Source organism: Daucus carota, chromosome 4 (genome assembly GCF_001625215.2).
Source record: "Daucus carota subsp. sativus chromosome 4, DH1 v3.0, whole genome shotgun sequence".
NCBI classification, from domain to species: Eukaryota; Viridiplantae; Streptophyta; class Magnoliopsida; order Apiales; family Apiaceae; genus Daucus; species Daucus carota.
In genome coordinates this window covers 33,957,770-33,980,064 of record NC_030384.2, presented here as the reverse complement: position 1 = coordinate 33,980,064, position 22,295 = coordinate 33,957,770, and the positions used below count along the sequence as shown (strand labels likewise).

The window sequence follows — 22,295 nt, the reverse complement described above, 5'->3', positions numbered from 1 at the left end:
TTGCATTCTGCCAATATCACACAAAATTTAAACTTGCTTTGGATGAAAAGGATCAAATGGAGTACTGAAGAAGCACAGGATGTGTACATAACATATGTAACTCAACTATTATATTCAACAGAGAAACGGAACAGGGTTGGCCTTTGAAAGTGGTCTCCACAAATGGGATTCCACGTCTCCCAATCCACCCCTTCAGAATGTCTTATATCTTCCATGTATTGGAATATAAAGGCCGCATATAGGTGTAGACATTTATATACTCTAAGTTACCAAATTAGAATGGTATCTACTAAAACTCTTCTCAAAAGATAGAAGGTGGACTTGAGAATTAAAATCAAACCTTGTACCACCAACCACATTAAGAGCAATGTTTAGAATATCCTGGCTACCATAAGGATCTCCAGTTCTCTTTATGAAGATCGGCTTGCTTTGAAGTTTGAAGGAACTGTACAGGTTGCTAATTTATCGTCGTCAATTTAGTAAGATACTAAGATGCACTAAATTACTTCAGTTTTTAGAAGCTAACATCTTATCTATGACAGCCTACTGGCAAAGCCTCGTTTCCCAACTCACCTCATAAAAGAAGTCACGTTTAAATTCTTGATTTCCCCTCCCATTGTACTGAAAACTAAGATATCGAACACATTATAATACGCCTAAAAGGAAAAATCTGTGTAAGACGGTATAATGACAGGTCTTGCATATGATTATGCAACGGAGCAATTGATGTACTAACAGGATCACATATAACTTCTTCTTATTAAGTCCTTTCAATAAATCCTTACAGGTAAGTTAAGACTTTACGAAAATTAGGCCATCTGGGGGCTGTTTTGACAGATTTTCTGGAATTAATTTATATGCTCTGAACAGACCATACACAAATGCATTTACAAAGTAACTCACAAACAAACTTAGTGAACAGAACCTCTGGCCTCAGGCAATTTACTAAGTAGCTGCACCAGCTGATCAGGACTCTTCTCGTATCGTAACAACTAGAATATGACAAGGTGTGGGCGATCAATATCATGGACAATTTCATTTTCAAATTATAGAGGCTGCTCTATCAGTTACTGGTTAGATGCTGCAACAATGGCTAAGTGGCACTCAGACTGTAGAAGGCTGCACAAAGAACTGAATGAATTTTTAATTGATTATCTTCTTGAAACGCTTGATCTGTTATTTCTAAGAGGGAAAGAAATCTATCACTTTTTATGTTCTCTAACATCTCATATAAGCGAGAATCGATTATAAGGGCTGTAGACCTAGCGCAAGTCTTGGAATTCGGAAACGTGAAACAATACATGCAAATATTAAGCAATATATGTTTCGGTAAGTCTTATGAGCTGATGTATGATAGTAATATTGTATCGCACACCTTTTTATTATTGTGCACTAAGCCGGGAGTCTTCACGGAAACAGTTTCTCCACTTTAATGGTAGAGGCAAGGCTGCATACATTTTACCCTCCTCACACCCTGCTCTAAGCGGACAATACTGAGTATGGATATTTTTCTATAAGAGGAAAAAAGTTCAGAAGCCAACCTTCTTAGACGTTTCCTAGACTTGTGTGCTAAATCGATTCCTCTTGTACTTGCATATAAAGAATGTAATCTGTTCTTGGCTTGTTAGTTGTTAGGCCATAGTTTGAGAAACTCGTGCAAGTCGTTTAACAGTGGAACAGAAGTGTAACACCAATAATAACGAGGCCTGCTAAATAATTGTGTTGTTGAGACTCCACATTTGTTTCTTCTAACGAGGATGGAATAAGAAATTTATAAAATAATATTATAGAGAAATATGGTAGTGATTAAATATATACTCTTGAAATTCCACTTGTCACATATGTATTCCACTTGTTCATCATGTTTCCTATAATGTTTATCATAAAAAATTTACACATTCTCATATCTAGTTTTCGTTATTTCATAATTCTTTATTTCTTAACAAATTATTTTATAATTTTTTATTTCACTTGCTCTTATCACATCTATCCAAGTTACCGGAACTTTACGGTAGTGGAGTTACAGTTCTGGTTTGCTGCTTATCCACATTTGTTCTGAGTGCCACCAAGCTTAAACTTGATCTTCATTCCAACTGTATTATGATTGACACACTTTAAATTATATTAGAAATTTATAAATGCAGTGTCATGCTACAGTCCTGTCTATGATAATATAAATAAAATTAAGTTTATCAGTTATCATGATTCATGAAGTAGTCGTTTATCTCGTTTGCTCCCATGATCTATACATTTTACTTGGTTTTATCACTATTTAGTTGTCTAATTTTATGTTACTAGTATTTTCTAAGTCTCCGAGAGACTTCCCGGTCCTAGTTTAAAATGCATTCCATATTTCAAAGTATAATAATTTCTATGTCGCTCTCAAATCTTTACATTATTTTTTACATTGCTCGACATGTGTTTTAAGACGTATTATAAAATATAGTTTCATAAATCTTTTAAAACTTTTTTTAAATAAAAATTTAGATAATAAATAATTATTCAGAAAAAAAAATTAAAATAATTTATCAAACTACAGAATATCAGAATGCGTGTCGAGTCCATTTTCATCAATATAAACAATTGAGGGAACGGAGGAGAAATATTTAGTCAACATTTTGACTCTGTTTGTAATTTTAAGAATAATTCTCTGATTTGACGTAATGTAAATCTAAAAACAAGACTATTACATCACATCAATATGCCTAACTTTGTCACCGTTATTCACTCTAAATAGGACTGTTTTGTCAAATAATGTGCACTCCAATCTCAACACACTACATAAGTAAAACTGTGGGATTGGAGAAGTAATTTGTTCCAATAGTTACTACTTACTCGGGGACCGGGGTCAGGGCCCAGGGGTAAGCATTCGGGGTAGTCTGGCAAACACGCAACATGTTTGTATGGATTTATGGAACGGAATGATATAAAAAAAAATTGATATAATTTTTTTTCCGATACACAAAACATGAAAGTACATAAATATTTACACAACTGATTTCGTGTCGGATATGGAAATACACAAACGCAAAAGTACATGGAAAATTACATTGATATTTTTATATATAATATAAACAAAAAGTACATAAAAAATGCCTGAAATGTTTCAGATTGGACACAGATTTTAAATTAAGTACACAAAATTAATAACGGCGCGGATGCACGAAACGAAAGTACGTGAAAAGAAACGACCGTCAACTATAATCCACGGATTGCCAAATCATTACCATAACTTATTATTATTATAAGATAAAATCGTTTTATTCAGACGATTTTGATTTTAAATCACAAAATGTCTTATACTTCTGAATAATTAATAATGCTCGTGAAAAACCGATAAATAATTTATAAAACAAAATAGAGCATACATCATAAAACTTTTTAATAGAAATAAATTAATAATCGAATGAAATGAAAATTATTACAAATTATTAAATTATAAGAAACTTAAGATTTATGTGAACACATATAAAAAGTGGATGAAGTACTTTGTTGAACACAAGTTGAGCTTGATATATGATCGTTATAAGAAAAGAATTATTTGTAGAAAATAAAAAATTACTATTTATCAAAATCATCATTGTTTAATAATATTGGATAAGTCACCATTCATCTGTGTATCACTCGATTCACTAAAATAAATCAGTGATATCAAGTAGATAATCATTGTTATACAAATTTTGATAAAAAAAACATAATAAAGGGGACAATAACGTTCATATGACGTGTGATGTGGTGCTGTTTTAAATATTGAACAAATAAGTACTAGGAAATAAAAATACATTGTCGACTTATATAAAAATGTATTGACAAAAAATTTATTTGATTAATGTGATTATAGTTTTGTATATGTGTCGAAAAAAACCTTCATTATTATGCATGTATGAATTTTCTTTATATATTTGTCAAATATTACATGTAATGTGAATGTCATGTCGCATGTGTTTCGGTGTTTGAATAAATTTGACAATTATGACCTCCTTGATGTCACTAATTCACTTTAGTGAGTCAAGTGAAATCCGGCGAAAATTGATGACTTACTTGATATTATTAAACGACTTAAGTGATGAATTTTATAATTAACCAAGAATTGTGATATACATATATTTCGTATATAATGATAATCATCTTTTTAATTAAAACTAATTATATTTTTGTATTATAAATTAAGAGATAAAATAAAATATTTAAAATTGTTATCTCTTTGATTATTTTATTTCATACTGTACTAAAAATTTAATCCATATATTTTAGAATGAATACTTTTTCGTTATTATATTTTCACATAATCTTTATTATAAAAATTATAGACTTACTTATATTAATTAGTTATTATCATATAATATTTTTAAATTTTTTATTTCATTCTCATGTATTTCATTCCATTTGAATGAACTAGTCCTTTCGAACTTCTTTTTGAAACCAAAAAAAAGTTGGGTTCATTATTCACTCGAAAGGACTAGTTCATTCAAATGTAATGAAATACATTCTATTTTAAATTCATAATCCTGGAAACTAAGTGGTTGTTTGGCAACGGCTTAAAACCAGCTTCTGGATTTATAAGTTAGAAGCACTTATTTCGTATCGTTTGTGTAAAAAGTTAAGAAGTACTTTTTTTTATATAAAAAGTTAGGAATGCTAGTTTTGGTTTGAGGGCTTCTACTTATTTCCCAAACACTTTAATCACTTAAAAGTCTTAAATTGCTTCTAACCTTCACTCTACTTTTTTATTTTAAGCAATAATCATTTATTTTAATCTCACTCAAACGGCACCTTAAGTACATTTTAATACGGTTCACTGTAATAGAAGACAACATTTTCAATAATATTTTGTACCAAGTGAAACTGACCACACTTTATTATTGCATCACTGATTTCATTTTCCATTTAGTTCCAAACTGTTTTTACATTTATTTTAGAAAATGTTTCTTGTTCTAACAGTATGAAACCGTTAATTACACATGTGCAAACTCTAGATTAAGACATCATAATTTGACCAGAAAAAAATTAAGAAAACGAGAAAAAGACAATAAAGGCGCTTCAATTTAGAAAAAAGAAATTTCATCAACAAAACTAGACTAATACAGTAGGATTCTTGTTTGCAGCTCCATTAGCAATCAATTCACAGAGAACTATCTTTTTCAGCACATCTCTCCATCTATATATATCTGTATTTGTGTATAGACTTTTCTTAAAGTTGTCTCCTCTTTGAAAAGGGAAGAAAATACACAATGAAGAGAAGTAGTGGGAAAGTCTCTGCAAAATGGATACCCATTTTTTCCATCTCTTTCTTCTTCTTTGGAATGCTTTTTACAAATAGGTATGTGTAAAGTTTGAATCTTTTGGTGTTTTTATGCAAATCTTGATTTGTGGGTGCTTTATTTTTTGATCTCTTTGTGATTGTGATGTAAAGATTTGAAATTTAATTTATTTTATGCTGAAGATGATTAATTTGGAAAATTTGAGCTTGCTCTTGTGTTCTGGGGTCTTTTAAGTTTGGTTTTTCTAATTGTAATTTTCATGATATGGGGTTCAAGATTGTGGGCCCCACCTGAATCTAATGGTCAGCTGATGTCAAGGCAAAGACAGGAGCAAGAGTTGCAGATTATTTCTGAGGACTGCACAACAAAAAAGAAGGTGTGTGTGAACAGTTTACTAGTATTTAATGAATTTGAATTTCTGTTTGAAGGTTTTTAAATAGAGTTGTGTTTAAAAAAATGTAAATGATGATTCTTGATTGTCTTGTATTAGAAATCAGAAGAAAGCAAGGATGTGTTGGGGGAAGTACATAAAACACATGATGCAATACAGTGAGTTTTTATGAGTCCTTTTATTATTTTGTTTTTTTGGTTATCCATTCAAGAAGCTAACTTGTTGGCCTATTTTTTGTGAGTCCTTATAGATCACTAGACAAGTCAATTTCCATGCTTCAAATGGAGTTGGCAGCAACCAGGAGTGCCCAAGAGGTGGTGAAGTCAGACGAAACCTCGAGGTCTTCACAGGAGGAACAGCCAAAGAAGAAGGCTTTTATAGTTATTGGAATTAATACTGCCTTTAGTAGCAGAAAAAGGCGTGATTCAGTTAGACAGACTTGGATGCCTCAAGGTACCTAACTATAATGTGTTAACTGTTGGTTGTGTCTCTTAATTATACGGTAATCTCTTGGGAAAAAAAAATCTTACAAGTTAATACATGTGCATAGGTGAGAAGCTTGTCCAATTGGAGAAGGAGAAGGGAATTATTATCCGCTTCATGATTGGGCATAGGTAAACTCCTTTTGTAATTTTTAGTAAGTATATGGGTTTTTGAGAGACAATTACAACCTCAATGCATATATATATTTTCTTTCGACTGAAAAACTGAAGAATCTGAATTTTGAGGACAAATACTCATAGTGTATATATGCAGTGCATTTCTACTTGAAGTAATATAAACCCAAAGAGGCAATGATTTTCTTCTAGATTATGAGGTTGAGGTTGTCACACATAATACCATTTATATTTAAGATTCCTTAGGGCGAGAAACATTTATTGGTTCGTGCTTACTGCATTATTTCCTGTAATTCTAGAAGTAGGTCACACAAGGGCATAATTATAATAATGCACCTTTTTACTTTTTAAATTGAAATTTCCTCCTTTAGTAATGAAGCTATAATAAATTCAAAATTTATAAAACTGTCAAATTTCGACCTGAAGAGCTTAAAAGTGCTGCAACTTTGAGTTAAAGATCATGTTAATACTTTCTCCTTGACCTTTTAAAATTGTGAATGTTGTCAAGGACCCAAACTTGTGAATCAAATCAATAATACATGTATTCAATGAAGCACATGCAGGTTTTCCTGAATTTATACCAGCTTATTACCTGCGAAATAAAGAAGCAAGCTACCTGCGAGCTATTGAAACAAAAATCAAACTATTTTTGTTTGACTCACTTTCTAGGTTTAAGTATTAAAATAGTCGTATTAATGTAAAATGAGTGACCTCAAGTTTATTATTATTAGTCGTAGGTGGCATAGGTCCAAAAATGTACTGGATTACAAGATTTACTGAATGTTTTTTTTTTTTTTTTTTTTTTTTTGGGGGGGGGGGGGGGGGGGGGGTTGGTCATGTTCTCGCTTGTCCTGACATAGTAGCCTGACTGAATAGCACATGATTGATTGACGTGTTATTGATTTGCTTAATGAAACCATTTATGAGGATTAATTTGCTTAATGTAATGGTTTATAAGGTTGGATGGGAACACAGATACAAACTAAGTATAATGCATTAGAGTTCCTCAGATTCATTATCTGGTGATTAGATTTTGTTTAGTCCATTTCTTATGCTCTAAATGGAAATAAATAATTAAGAATTTAAGATACTTACTCTGTAAACTCTCTGCCTTTTATGTTTCTTTTGCCTTATATATTTCTATTCCTTCGTAACTATAAAGTTAACTAATTTTATAGAGCAATCCAGTTTGACAACTATCTTTGTTGATTGATTCAGTGCAACGTCAAACAGCATATTAGATAGGGCTATTGATTCTGAAGAATCTCAGCATAAGGACTTTTTAAGGCTGGTAATAAAGCACACTCACCTTACTCTGTGTTTTTTTAATAAATTGTTTCAACTTGAACTGTACATATCATGGGAAATCTTGCAACTTGTAGGAGCATGTTGAAGGATATCATGAATTATCTGCAAAAACAAAAATATTCTTCTCCACTGCTGTTGCGAAATGGGATGCTGACTTCTACGTCAAGGTTGATGATGACGTCCATGTTAATCTGGGTACAACTGCCTCTCCTTTACATTGTCTCCCTTCTTAAAGATTAAAAAATATTGTCCGGCTTATATATGTTAAACATTCTCCGTCTCTAGGTGTTTTTGCTGCAACTCTTGCCCGGCATAGGTCGAAGCCCAGAGTATACATAGGCTGTATGAAATCTGGACCAGTTCTTGCTCAAAAGTAATTCTAGAATTTCGACAGTGATAACGTTTGTCTTGTAGTTAAGAATTTCTCTTTATATATTATTACCTTTCTCCTTGGTAGTTATCATTCTCTCTGTTAAATAGGAATGTTAAGTACCACGAACCAGAATACTGGAAGTTTGGAGAAGATGGAAATAAATACTTCAGGCATGCAACCGGTCAGATCTATGCAATCTCAAAGGATTTAGCTACATACATCTCAATCAACCAGTAAGGCATATTTGTTGTTGTTAAGCCTAAATTATTTTGTCTTATTGCATAGTCTGTGGATTCTTTGTCAACCCATGCAACATACAAGCTTATACATGCATAACATGTTATTCATCATCAGTCTTGTTATTTGAATATGATCACATTTTTTTGTGCTTCCTTTTTTTTTTTTGGTATCATGCATTTATAGTGTTGTGCTCTATAAGAGTGTAGCCATCAAATTTAATCTTTTCCACATAACAGAACAAGATACTCCATTTCCCTGAATGCTTTTTTAATCGGTCGGGGTGCTATTTTCATTGCAGGCCCATATTGCACAAATATGCTAATGAAGACGTGTCTCTTGGATCGTGGTTTATTGGTCTTGAAGTTGAGCACATTGATGACAGGAATATGTGTTGCGGAACTCCACCAGGTATAAGTTTTTTTATGTAAATTTCATCAGACAAGATGTTTTACAATATATCTAAATAACTTTCAGCAGAAAAGATGAAATATTTCGAGGATATTTTAAGAATCAGCTGCATGAAAGTGATCTTACTTTTAATTTAAGTTTCTTATGAACACCTTAAGATTTTAGGAGAGTTGGTAATTTATCATTATTCTGGAGTTGTTTTCGTCCAGTGGTCTCGAGTTTGAGTTTTGGACATGATTTCGATTTTATTTAGCATGAAGAGAAGAAGTGAACTTTGCACCTGTTACCTTTCCTTAAATTGTTTCAACGCATGCAGCTTCTCCCAATTTGTATCCAAGACTGTGCTTTTACATGTGTTTCTTCTAACTTAAAGTTTTGGCCACCACTAGTTACAGCTAATTTTCTGTGAAATGCCAGTTTATTGTACTTATGATTAATAAAAGAATGAAGTGATGATTGTCTTATTAAATCATGTTAAATGGCAATTTAGTTCATGTTAAAATATCTGTCCTAAAACTTAATGGTTGATGGTTAGATGGCAACATTAACAAGTCAATAACAGTGGTCTCAAATCTTTATTAATCATTTGGGTTACTTCTAGCAATACTGCTTAGACATTGTATAAAAGAGGATTTATTACTTACAAAATACTTGGAATCCTATCTATCTTGATGTCCTAGCTGAGTCTTAAATATTTAATTTACAACTTAAATTTCTCCTGGACATGCTGACATATTTTAGTTAATAATAGTAATTCAAATTTAGTGACAGTTTTTAATTTCAGTTTATAATTATTTAAATTATTGTGAAATGCAGATTGCGAGTGGAAAGCTCAGGCAGGTAATGTATGTGTTGCATCGTTTGACTGGAGTTGCAGTGGAATTTGCAAGTCTGTGGAGAAGCTAAAGTTTGTTCACGAAAGGTGTGGTGAAGGCGATGAAGCTCTTTGGAATGCTCTTCTGTAAATACTTTTTGATATCCTGGCATTATTTTGCACACAAGTAACTCCCCCTTCTCGGCTACCAGGCCATGATACGAAGTTCTGAAAGATAGCACCGGCTATTTATGAAGGCATCAAACAGCGACTTGGGAGGGGAGGGGGGAGATTGTAGAAATTATATTTGAACTGTTGAACCAGACAGAAGCTAGTTATGCTTGCAATTAAGATTTAAAGACTGTAGAAATTTAAGCATATTTCGAAAATTTTGGTTTCATTTCTTGCCCTTGTACTTAATCTTGTACTTATTTCTTTATATACAAGTTGGGACCAGATTTTGGGCACATCCTTTTGCCGAAATTGAAGGACATTACTTTTTCACCTTTCTTTTCATAAAGGGAGATTGAATTATGTTAGTACGAGGCTGATTTTTGCGAGTTAAAGTTGACCGGTACTCTGGGTTGAGCTCAAGGCAACCTCTGACTCTTGAGCTATTGGCTGTTAGCTTTAGGTAGTACTCGGTCTATCTTGCTGCTAGATTTTGACATTTTGTCTTTGATTGATCTCTTGGCCAAGATTATCGTAGAAAGTTGAGTTTGATGAAACTGCTTAGCAGGATCGGGCGTCCTCATGAGTTTCGCATGAGCCACCCATTTATATATTGCAATTCTTTTCATTTTATTTTATGCAGGTCTTAACAAACACGAAACAACTTCCTTTTCCTCCAATTTCTCGTATCATTTTTTGTGGATTAGTATCATATTTAATTTTCCATTTTTGTGGATTAGTAGTATCCAGCAAGTTTTTTTTTTCCCTCAAAGGGCAAGGCATCTGAATTGGGTATCAAATCTTGAAATAATGACATGTTTACGAGTACTTCTAACAGCATCTCCAAGGATTAACCGTATAATCCACTTATCTATCTACTTATCTACTTATATATATAGTAGCCCAACAGATTCGTGTCAAGCCTACCTCCTGAGCAAATAAATTACCTAGCTCCGAACCTGAGCCTAACTCCGAACCTAATCTCATCTCATATATATAAAAAAAGATGTTATTCATAAGACTCGAACTCAGGACCTCTCCGATACAAACACATCACTCAAACCACTTGAACTGCACAAACAATTAGTTTGTTATTCAAAAGCATTAACCACATACTTTAAGACTTTGTATTTATATTCGTTTCAATATCTTATTTATTTGAGATAAGTTGTTATTTCAGTTAAGTCTCATATATTGTTTACATGATAGATTAATATCTATAAATTAATTATTTACGTAAATAAATTTAAAATTGAAAAAGAATATGAATAATCGGGTTCGAGCCATGATTCAGATTTCTAAAAATAGATATAATTTATATTCGAATAAAAAAGAACGAATTCGAATCTAACTTAATAGTTTAAACGAGCACCGATACAATATTATTGAAATTTTAAGTCATGAATGTGAGAAATAAGCACAAAAACTGAGGTTTAAGCGAGCATCTTTGAAAGGAAAAATTGATGGGCTTTCAACATGGACTATGTCATATTAATTTCTTTTATTATAAAAGGCGATTTATAAAGAGATTACAATATTTTTGGAGAACACGAAATAAGGTGATGGAAAGAATATTCCTATTTAGAATATTTTTTTAATTTTAAAGTTATGAATTCAGAATTTGATGTGTAACTAAATCGTTTTTTAAAAAAATTATAGATTTAAGAATAGTGACAATACATCAAATTTGGTGTCAGAAAATATATCTAAATGATGTAATTTTGATGATATATGTATTTTAAAATACTATAACTTGTGATATGAAGGTGAATTTAAGGAAATCCTATATTGTTAATCAAAAATCAACCATATAATAATAAAACGCGTTTAAAAGAACTACTAAAAAGATTTGAATTATAAATTTTACTTGATTAAATAAAATAACACAGAGAAATAAATTATATATATTAAAGTCTTAAAACTATAATTTTTAATATGCCATCATTCGATGTATAACATACCAGTTAAATAAAATGAGTCAAACTACAATTAAATTAATCATTTGCAAATTAAACTAATAAAATATAATTAATTCTGAACAGGATAATATGAGGCGATACGGTGAAAACTAATATCTGATTAAACGGGATATATTTTTTAACAATTGAACATGATATGCCACATTGATCACTCCTAATAAATACGAGTATCAAAATATTTAAAAATGTGAGTTTGCACAAAGCTAAAAAAGTAACTACACGACTAATTGAACTAAATATTTCATGGTTTTATGAACTTCATGAGGCCTAACTCATATCTACTCTCTTTTTGCTATTTGAAATTCCAGAATATCATTTGTTTGGGATCTGGTTTATAACGATTACATGAAAAATCATTAAAAGTCTTAATCGACAAGCTCAAAAAATTAATTATAAAAAATTAAAATTTTATAACAAGATATTGTTATAACATACTGTATCAAAGCAATAATCATCTAATATTTTTAAATTAACAATAAAAATATAATACGTTGAAGTACTATATAATTGATATGAAAAATAGAAGAATAAGACACATCAAAGGTGTTAGAAATTTTTGGGGTGCAATTATACGGTTAGAAGTTCAATTGAGGCTTTTATAATAAAATAAGGTATGTATCTTTTTACATACAACATATGTTTCAATTTCTATTTATACAAAATGTGTGCAACATATACTATAAAAAATGTGTTGATAATCTGCTTCATCATGTATCACTTTAACAATTATGCAAAAGTACGCTCAAAAAAGAAGAAATAAATGTAAGACAACGCGGACCACACATCTTCATTGAATCATGATTTTGGATATCGTAATTCACATATCATGAACAAGTTTTCATCAAAATTATGGTATATTAGTTGAAATAATTTAATAATTTCAACAATAAATTACAGATACTTTTAATGAGGTATAATATATTTAAAATCTAAAATTTCAGTATTAATTTAGAATATAATTTTGAACATAGATAATATGATAATGGTCTCTGTATCCTAACGAATTTTAATGGAGAAATATCAGTTCAAATGTAGTTTTTGATCCATAATTTTTTATTTTTTTTTGAAATATACTCCATTCGTCCTATTTTAAGTGACCTTATTTGACTTTCACGGAGATTAAGAAAAAGGTAGCAAAAAAAGAGTAAATTTAGTTGGAAAGTGGGTAAAGTGGTGGAACATATCAAAATTTAATAATAGATTTGAGATAGTGGTGGTAAGTAGTGAGTGTAATAATGTTTATTTAATATAAAGGAGTATAAAATAGAGACGTAGTGGGTGTGATAGTGAAAAGTAGTGTTTAAAAATAGTAAGTATAATATGTTCATTATTTTAGAGATGTCCCAAAAAGGAATAAATGTCATATGAAATGGGACGGAGGGAATAGTACTTATTATTAATGTTAATGCTATTAGGTTGCAAATATTACATTTTTCATATTTACATATTTTGTTAAAAAATAAAACGTAATAATTACGCTCGAAACAATATGATGACACACAGATATTATTTAAAACACAATACAAACTCAAGACCCGTACGAGAACAATATAATGACACATGAATATTATTTAAAACACAGTAAAAACTAGAGACCCGTGCCTCGCACGGGCTTTTATGCTAGTTTAATTTTGATCTCCAACGATTAACCGTATAATTTAATTTTGAGAAATATGTTACAAAAGTCCACTCTGAAGTTCTAGTCGTTCTATAAATTTTTACGATCCACTTTTCATTCTTCACAAATAAGTAATTGGTTAACATATTCCTTATTTGATTTTTTATGATTAAATATTCACTTACCGTCTTTTGTATTTCTCATATTTTTACATTGTGTCTTTTCTAATAGATTTTAAATTTAATTTATGATAATAATAAAAAATACAAATAGAGATTTGATTGGAGTTGTTGTATAACAAAAATGGACAAACTCTTTTCTAAAAAAGTTTCTTCTCAACTCTTCCTTTATCTTCTCTTCTTGGAGCTCGTTAATCAAGATATATGGGCAGTTTGGGTGAGTTTAAAAAAAAATACGTTTTACTTAAAGTAAAGAAGGGCATTGAAGTGTTTGGGAAAATAGCCAAATTCTCAGACAAAATCTAGCATTTCCAGCTTGTTATAAGTGTTTCTCGTGTTTTACAGAAACGAGTTAAGAAAAGTAGAAGTTGATTTTTTATTAGAAAAAGCCGGAAGTAGTCATACCCAAACATCCACATAATTATGGGGTTAAATGTCAACTAGGTTATTGATTGCGGCCCGATGACTCAATTTGGTCCCTGATTAGAAAAGTGACTCAAATTAGTCACTCATTTAAAAATTTGTATCAAAACTATCACTTTATCATTAGTCAAAATTCTGAAAATATTATATCTTGAGTTTTGCACATTTTTTATGAATGATATTGCATCCAAATGAAAAGTTTCGAGTTCTACTATTTTAGCTAATATTGTTAGATTTTTAAAATTTTATCAACTATTTATTTTTATTTAAATCAAATAAAATAATCAAAAAATTAAAAATAAATAGTTGATAAAAGTTTAAAAATCTAACAATATTAGCTAAAATAGTAGAATTCAGAACCTTTCATTTGGATGCAATATCATTAATAAAAAATGTGCGAAACTCAATATATAATACTTTCAAAATTTCGACTACCGATATAATGATATTTTTGATACAAATTTTTAAATGAGTGACTAATTTGAGTCACTTTTCCATTCAGTGACCAAATTGAATCATCGGGCCACAATCAATAACCTGGTTGATAATTAACCCCATAATTATGTCAAAGAAAGTATTATCTTAACGACTCAACCAGTGTTAACAATAAATTCAGGATAATTTGTACTCGTGTTTACATTGAATTTACCCAAAATTTTACAACGAGAAATGCAATTCAGTATTTTTATAATATATATATAAATTAAATCGAAAGTCTAATTTGAACATCTGACTCCTTTATAGTTAAGAAATCTGAACCGAACTAATGGTGGCTAGAGCAACCAGCTGAAACTCATTGTAAACCTTAAAAATGTGTTAATCATTGCGCGTTTAATCGTTCAGCCCTCTCTGAGTGCATTCTTGGAATGGCAAAACTAACAAACTTCAGAGTTCATGCATTAGGTTTATAATAATAGGAATTTATCATGTATACTTATTTGCAAATATACCACGATCTCGAAATCTTTTAAATATACTATCTTTTTAATTTTATTTTCAAATATACTACATTCTCTAATTCATCTTTTCATTTCTTTATTACTTATCTCTCTTCTATCACCTCTCTCTCATTCTTTTCGGATCGGAGTCAAACCGCAACAATATCGCACCACCAAACCGGAGCTTCGACAAGACGAAGTCGCCAAAAAAATCCCATCACGGCGAGGCTTATGGTGAGAGGTGCCGGGATGAGAACGAGACTAAAAATGATGAAGAGCAGGGTGGTCACAGCGAGGCCGATGAGCGTGTTTGATGCCGGCGAGGAAGAGGAGGGTGTCAATTAATATTCAATCGAATTTGAACAAAATATTATATAATATTAATATAAAATTGGATCCCACCTACATGTGTGATTATCAATTCGATTCAAATCTGATTAATATTGTTATTCGACCCCTGACATGTTCTACACTAAAGTGAATATGCAACATACATTTATCGGTCTGAATTGATTTTTCCAAATATTATATGAGATCTGAAAAGTTGTAAATTGAATCCGAACCGCAATAATTATTTAATTATTTTCTCAATTCTTATAATCAAACTAAAAATCAGGGTGTCCGAAAATTTTCTCATATTCATATTTGCCAACGAACATGAAAGTAATAGGCAAACAAATCCCTTTAGATATCTCTGTTGATTCAATGATTTCAGTCGCTTACCTAAGCATATTGGCCTGACCCATCAAGAAAACTAAATATAAGGTCAAGAGTCTACAATATTTATACGAGTGCTTAAATTTTTCATATAGTACAAAAATGTCGCGTCTTCAACGAACTAATAAGTTGTTTTAACAATTATGAATCATAAATACTAATATTTCGTCTTTTATTATGATTCGGAAATAACCAGGGAGGCTCTCAAATCACCAGTCAAAAACACCTTTTGACTTCACAAGAAAGAGCATTAACACATGACCATTATCAAAGATTTAACAACGTTTTTGAAATTAATTTAAAACTCGAATTTACGAGAAAATGAACCCCAAATGTACTGCTGAGTACCCCAAGTTTGAAACAAAAAGAATTATTAATTAACAGAAAAAGTGAGCACTGTTGTTTTGTACATGCCTTGTTGAGTTATAATGTTATATAAGCAAGTGTTTGCATATGTAGTTGAACACATGTTGCAAAACAAAATGGTAAGAAATGACTCGTACAACCAAATTTATTGCAACACCTCTTGTGTTACTAGAACTACAACGGCAAATTTCTTGCCATTCTTATGCAGATTATCAACCAAAACTGCGGTAAAATTCTCCGAACCATCTCCGCGTCCCAAAAAGAATGACCCTTCTTCTCCGAAAGTCGGATGCATGGGCCAAATCAAGCGTCACAACAAAATCAGCAGCACCCCCACACCCGCCGCCGCGAAGCTCAAGTACACGCAGCTGAGGAAAATGTTCTCGGGCAGAAACCTCCTCATGGCAACTACTACGAATCCTACAAATAATACTAATTATTGCAGATGGAACAGCAATACGAAAATAGATACTAGTGTTCATAAAAGGCCCAGGTTTCGTAATCGTGATCATGGTAATTGTGCTGTGGTTGTGCCGCTGAACTTGGCGGAGCTGGATCCTCCACTGCCCGTGGTGAAGCCGTCGTGTGACCGCGGTGAAGAAGGGAGCTTGTGGAAGAGAAGGGGTCTACAAATACAACAAATTGAGTTGCCCTGCAACAACAATGCTCTGCTTCCGCCACCCTCTGTTCCATGAAACATATGTAGTTAGTAGTCTTTTTGCTACAAGTATCTATGTTTTGGGCAAAATACAAATCTTTATTTTTTTTAATTATTGAGATCGAGAAGAAAAATAAACCTGACAGATAATTCCATAATAAATTTGTAGAGGGTATTTCGTTTTACTTCCAAGTTCCAGCTCATCTATATCAATTTTGGGTCTTCATAAAAAATAATCAGAATTAAATACATTCTTGTGAATTACGCGAGATGATTTAATTTTTTTTAATCTTATATAAGTGTTTTTTCTTTTTTGAATAACAACTTTATATAAGTGTTAGTTTTTCTTTAACTAAGTTAGTGAAACTTTTTTAATGGGTTAATTATCAAGTTGGTCACTGAAGTAAGCTTAATGTATCAAGTTGGTCACTGAACTCAAAACGGTATCAAGATGGTCACTGAAGTGGCCATAAATATCAAACAAGTACCTTGAAATATTAGTTCAAGTAGTAAAAATATTATTTATAAAGTTTTACACATTATTTTTGAATGTTACCAAAACCAAGTAAAAGATTATGACTTCTAATATTTATGACAAAAAATTTAGATTTTATCAAGTTTATTTATTATTTATTTTTAATTAAAACAAAGAAATAACTATATAATAAAATATAAATAATAAATAAACTTGATAAAATATAAATATATTATTTTAAATACTAGAAGTCATAACCTTTTAATTGGTTGTGGTAACATTTAAAAATAATGTGTAAAACTTTATAAATAATATTTTTAGTGCTTGAACTTATATTTTAAGGTACTTGTTTGAAATTTATGGCCACTTCAGTGACCGTCTTGATACCGTTTTGAGTTTAGTGACCAACTTGATACATTAAGCCCACTTTAGTGACCAACTTGATAATTAACCCCTTTTTTAATATCACAATTTGATGGCTTTTTGTAATGTATAGTATGAACCTCTGCAAAATCAGAAAAGGTATTAATAAAAAAAATATTATAATGAACAATTTAAGTGTTAAGACTTAAGATGCGATTGGATTGCTTAATTTTAAAATAAAATAAATAAAAAAGCAGCAAAGCAACTATCTGAAGAAAACTAACAATTCACTCGATCATCATCTGATCTGAACACTACACACATAATAGACACGCGTAAACCCTAATCGGTTGTAATAGAATAAAGTAGGGCGCGATGGATGTAGGTGAATTGTGGACAATATTCGGGCCTGGTCTCGCCGGAGCAGTGTTCGGCGCCGGCTGGTGGTTTTGGGTGGACGCCGTTGTTTGCAGTGCCGTTGCCGTGTCTTTTCTGCACTATCTTCCGGGTATATTCGCATCATTAGCTGCTTTGATGTTCAATTGTGTTCGAAGAGAGGATATTGATTACTCTCCTTATGATGATGGCGAATGGAGGTCTCTCCCCCCCCCCCCCTCTCTGTTTATGATATATGTCAAATTTGGTTCAATTCTATAGATTGATTTACCGTACTTTAATGAATGCTACGTAGCCTATTCTCTGTGACCTTGTCTTCATATAATCCTTGTAGATACTAATTTGAAAAGGAATTGATTAGTATCGGATCAAACTTGTAACGGAGCCTAATTAATTTTATTTTGTTTAACATCTGAGCTTGGCTTCAGAAAGAGGAGTTATATTTTAGGGTTGAGTCGAGCTTATGATCTGATTTATTTAATGATCTTGTAGGCTTAAGCTATGAACTTACTGTGTTACTAAGCTGCCCCAGCTCCATTTAAAGCTGTTTTAGGCTGGCTTAAAGTCTATCCAAACGGCCTCTATGTCTTTATTTGAATGCAAAGCGTTTTCTGTTTATATAGTTTATGTTGATTTTTATTTGACTAGAATTAATCAGTGATTCAAATCATGCTTTCAAGTAAAATTTAATCAAACATTATACTATGCTTGAGCTTGGCTATATAGTTTATAAAGTGGAGCCAAATTATGAGGGTTTACTCCGGTTTATTCTTTGATCATAGGATCTTGAAAGCAGAGTCGTTGATCCACATGGCTTCAGTAAGAGGTTTTTAAGTCTCTTTCAATTTGTTTAGGACACTAATTGATCCACAGAAGCTATCCGTTGACATTCATCCTCTTTATTAGTTGCTACTAGAAAAACGATAATGGTATCAGTTCTCACCTTATGAACCATCGTTAATAAGTCTCTTTTTGTGTTAATTATTTTCCACTCAATCACGTTTTTCTTTCAATATTCTTGTTATTTCCAGTACCTTCCCTATTAGACTGATGTTGTCAGGTCTCTCTAGTTATTAGTTTGTTTCAAGTTGTCACAAAGATTAGACTACATCTATATGTTGGCAATCTTATAATCTTCCAGATGCATGGATTCTCTTACTTGCTCTTTGTGGTATTTTACAATATATATTTTTATTTCAGTAATATAAGTGTGTAATATATTGAGTGGCGGGAGCCATTCTATAGCCAGAGCAGGCCACCACTCACCGCCAACTTTCTTCACCTGCTAGCTAGAAAGCAGGGATTCTTCCCTAGCTGGAAGAACTACGTATCCTGTACGCGCTTATTGCGGGGGTGCGCACAGGATATGCCATGTCGAAGCCCGGACAGGGGTTTTGTGTGTGTGTGTGTGGGGGGGGGGGGGGGGGGGGGGGTTGCAGAAAAGGGGGTTTGGGAATGTTATTTTTTGTTAATATACTTTCCATTCTTCAGGCCTCAGGGTATCTGTGTTTGCCTGTTAATTACTTCCCATTTTTGGGGGATCTGATTTACGGCTGTAATTTGGTTGATTGATTTAATTTAGCAAACTTTAATTACTTTCTGTTCTGATTTGGCAATCTTTTTCTTTTCTTTTGAGTGGAAAATATTTCCATTGATCGTAATTATCGAGAATACAATGTCCGGCTGAACAAAGTTTCTTTCATTCAAAAGAGTATATATAACATATTGGCCCACCCTAAAACATGCTGCCTGGCTTTGTCTCTGAACATGTTGCATTCTTTTTGCTAGTGTTGTGGATTTGTAATGCTTCACATTCTCTGAACAACTTTATAAGATCGTAAATAATAGATCCCCTGGCTTGTCTCCCCATGCTTTCTGGCATGAAGGCAGCTATGATTATCTACATTACATTATACTCACTTCTTGGGTAATTGGTATTGAAGAAGATTACTGTTCTCATTAATGCAAAATTTTGGATTGCAGATTAAAGCTTTGGCTTTTCCTCGCTTATGTTATATCATTTGTCTCTTTGGCGGCTTCAGTAGGACTATTGATACAAGACGCACTTGAGGAATCAGGCCCGTCAGCATGGACAGGGACTGCTGGGGTATTCCAATGTGTGTTTGTTCTTATAAGGTAAGTAGAGATTGATTGTGTGCCACTTGTAATCTTAATACTTAGGGAGGCCTTTCCCTTTGTAATCCTCAAGGCTTAGAGTATACTCCCGTTGTGTCACCCAACTTAAAACATCAACCTAATAATCTTTTAGCATGTGTTGTGAAGTAAACCTCCAATAATCTCAGAAAAGGTTATTCAACTGCTGATTGTTAAGTAAATTATGTTAAAATGAGGCTCATCCAAATGCATGCTCGCGTACACGTAGTGCTCTCACTCTTTACACAATGCTTTGGTTTCTTTATCTTTGTTATAGACGCGTCTCCTGGTTGACGTGGTATAATGTTGTTTTATTGACTGAATTTCAAATTGCTGCAGTGGGCTGATTTATTGGACTTCTCACACAGAGTAAGTTTGTAAATCGTGTAATATGGAGCCAAGAATTAGCTGCCGAAGTGTTTTCTGCAATGCGCCATTCTGTGCGAAATGAAATTGTTCCTCACTCTTGCCTTTGTAAATCTCTTGTTGTATACAACTGTGTTGGTTTGTGTTCTTGTAACTTGTTGCGCTTTCATGAGCACAGATTTGATGAAGGTTTACATTCTTGATATATATGATTATCACCATGGTCCTCAAATTTTCTAGCATTTCATGCATTGAATGTTTTTCATAGGAAGCGTGAAATTATCTTTCGGAAGTAGTGCTGACACCAATAATTGAGTCGAACAAATAAAAATTTATAATTGCCTGGTGTCGTGAAAAGACAATTTAAATGATATTCTGAAAACAATTTATATATACAGGTACAAGTACTCATTTTATCAATAATTGAGTCAAACAAACAATAAATTATAATCCTTTGTTGTCGTGAAAAGATGAGTCAAACAAAATAAAAGATTATATACCTTCAAATACAAGTATTCATCATCATCGTCACGCATTTTCGTTGAATTACTGGTTTTCTCGTTGAATTAATAGTTTCCTCTTCACTAATAAAGAATATTTACATGTGTTATAATTATAATCAAAACAATTAATTATCAAAAACTTTTAAATCGATAAATCATATATATATATATATAGGCTTCTCCTTGAGGAACTCATTAAACTGGTAACTTAGTAACTCTAGGACACGTACAAGACACGTACAACTTATTCTTAGTGTTCTGTACTGTTGTACAAAAAATATAAATGGGTATACTATTTATTATGAAAAACAATGTTATAAAATTTTAAAATTAAATATTGTTAATAGTACATTAACTCATTCATGTTCTGTATTGTTTTTATGTGATGTAGTTTATTCACCCTATCTAATTTTATTGCGTGCTTTTTATATTTCAACTAGTTCTGTATTTTTTTCTTAATAATATTATTTGGTTTTGCAATTATTTCCTACATGTTCTATTTATAATAACATATATATTTTCATGTTCTGTTTTTTTTTTATAAAAAATATAGTGTTTTGAAATACAGAACATATGTTCTGTATTTGAAAATTATATTCTGTAAATTCGAAATTTGCTTGTTAAACCTAAAGTTCTGTAGAAACCTACCACAAGTTCTGTAGACCCCTATCAAATAAATATATTCAAAATTAAAATATAAAAATTTGAAGATTAGAAAATATACACAATACAACTAATACAATGTCCTGTATTTTTTTATACTCTATATTTTTCTCACATGTTTATTATTAATTTATAATTTCATTATGTTTTATGTTTTGTTATACAAAATATGTTTTAAGTTTTTTAAATACAGAACATATATTTCTATATTTTATAAAAATAATTTTAAACATAACCTAGTTAAGATTATTTAAATACAGAACATAACTTTTTCAAATATAAAAAATAAGAATAAATGTCCTGTATTTTCAAATACTATATTTTTCTCACATTTTCTGTATTTTATTTATATATAATTTTTTTTATGTATATTACTTTTAGCATGTTAGATATTTTTTGTATAAATATTTTCATTTTAATTTTTCATGTACTTTTCATATAGGTAGTATAATGCACATCCAAAAACTAAAAATATGTATCATAAAAAAATATGATTAAAAAAATTAAGAATATAATAAAATGAAATACATAACCAAGATAAAAAAAACTAGATGACTAAAAAATTAAGGTTTATACATGTGCTACTGTCTCGGCAGTCCAGGCAGTTACAAGCAGCAGCAGTTACAAGCAGCAGCAGTTACAAGCTTTTAGGTGCACATGCAGATATAATCTATGGCCAGGATTGAAAGTTACTAGGTTACTAGAATAAAAGAGTTACCCATTGAACTATGCCCTATATATATATATATATATATATATATATATATATATATATATATATATATATATATATATATATATATTATATGTATATTAAAATATGTTATAAATTAAAGATAATTAATATAATTAGAAATATCAAGTATTCTCTCCATAGCTCTGGCTCATATACATTGAGTCACGGCTACGCGGCA

General features: G+C 31.3%; 3 protein-coding genes across 3 annotated transcripts; all 3 read left to right on the top strand.

Annotated features, from left to right (window-relative positions):
- The first annotated feature begins 5,020 nt into the window (after positions 1–5,020).
- LOC108215618 (beta-1,3-galactosyltransferase 7) lies at positions 5,021–9,895 on the top strand. Its single transcript, XM_017388131.2, has 11 exons — positions 5,021–5,320; positions 5,538–5,637; positions 5,752–5,810; positions 5,903–6,105; positions 6,203–6,266; positions 7,488–7,560; positions 7,652–7,772; positions 7,863–7,950; positions 8,058–8,183; positions 8,489–8,598; positions 9,415–9,895. The coding sequence occupies exons 1-11, from the start codon at positions 5,232–5,234 to the stop codon at positions 9,561–9,563; spliced, it is 1,182 nt and encodes a 393-aa protein (XP_017243620.1). The 5' UTR covers positions 5,021–5,231; the 3' UTR covers positions 9,564–9,895.
- Positions 9,896–16,096: 6,201 nt separating this feature from the next.
- LOC108218232 (uncharacterized) lies at positions 16,097–16,498 on the top strand. The gene has a single exon (XM_017391141.2). The coding sequence runs from the start codon at positions 16,097–16,099 to the stop codon at positions 16,496–16,498; it is 402 nt and encodes a 133-aa protein (XP_017246630.2).
- A 1,020-nt stretch (positions 16,499–17,518) lies between these two features.
- LOC108216181 (uncharacterized) lies at positions 17,519–20,457 on the top strand. Its single transcript, XM_017388873.2, has 3 exons — positions 17,519–17,895; positions 19,679–19,831; positions 20,189–20,457. Exons 1-3 carry the CDS (start codon positions 17,675–17,677, stop codon positions 20,220–20,222), a joined length of 408 nt encoding a protein of 135 aa, XP_017244362.1. The 5' UTR covers positions 17,519–17,674; the 3' UTR covers positions 20,223–20,457.
- The last annotated feature ends 1,838 nt before the right edge of the window (positions 20,458–22,295 follow it).

Bases quoted from the DNA above. Each gene is read 5' to 3' on its own strand.
- LOC108218232 (XM_017391141.2), top strand. From the start codon at position 16,097: ATGGGCCAAATCAAGCGTCACAACAAAATCAGCAGCACCCCCACACCC.
- LOC108216181 (XM_017388873.2), top strand. From the start codon at position 17,675: ATGGATGTAGGTGAATTGTGGACAATATTCGGGCCTGGTCTCGCCGGA. The intron at 17,896-19,678 runs GTCTCTCCCCCC...TTTGGATTGCAG, and splicing joins TATGATGATGGCGAATGGAG to ATTAAAGCTTTGGCTTTTCC. The intron at 19,832-20,188 runs GTAAGTAGAGAT...AAATTGCTGCAG, and splicing joins TGTGTGTTTGTTCTTATAAG to TGGGCTGATTTATTGGACTT.
- LOC108215618 (XM_017388131.2), top strand. From the start codon at position 5,232: ATGAAGAGAAGTAGTGGGAAAGTCTCTGCAAAATGGATACCCATTTTT. The intron at 5,638-5,751 runs GTGTGTGTGAAC...GTCTTGTATTAG, and splicing joins ACTGCACAACAAAAAAGAAG to AAATCAGAAGAAAGCAAGGA. The intron at 6,106-6,202 runs GTACCTAACTAT...ACATGTGCATAG, and splicing joins ACAGACTTGGATGCCTCAAG to GTGAGAAGCTTGTCCAATTG.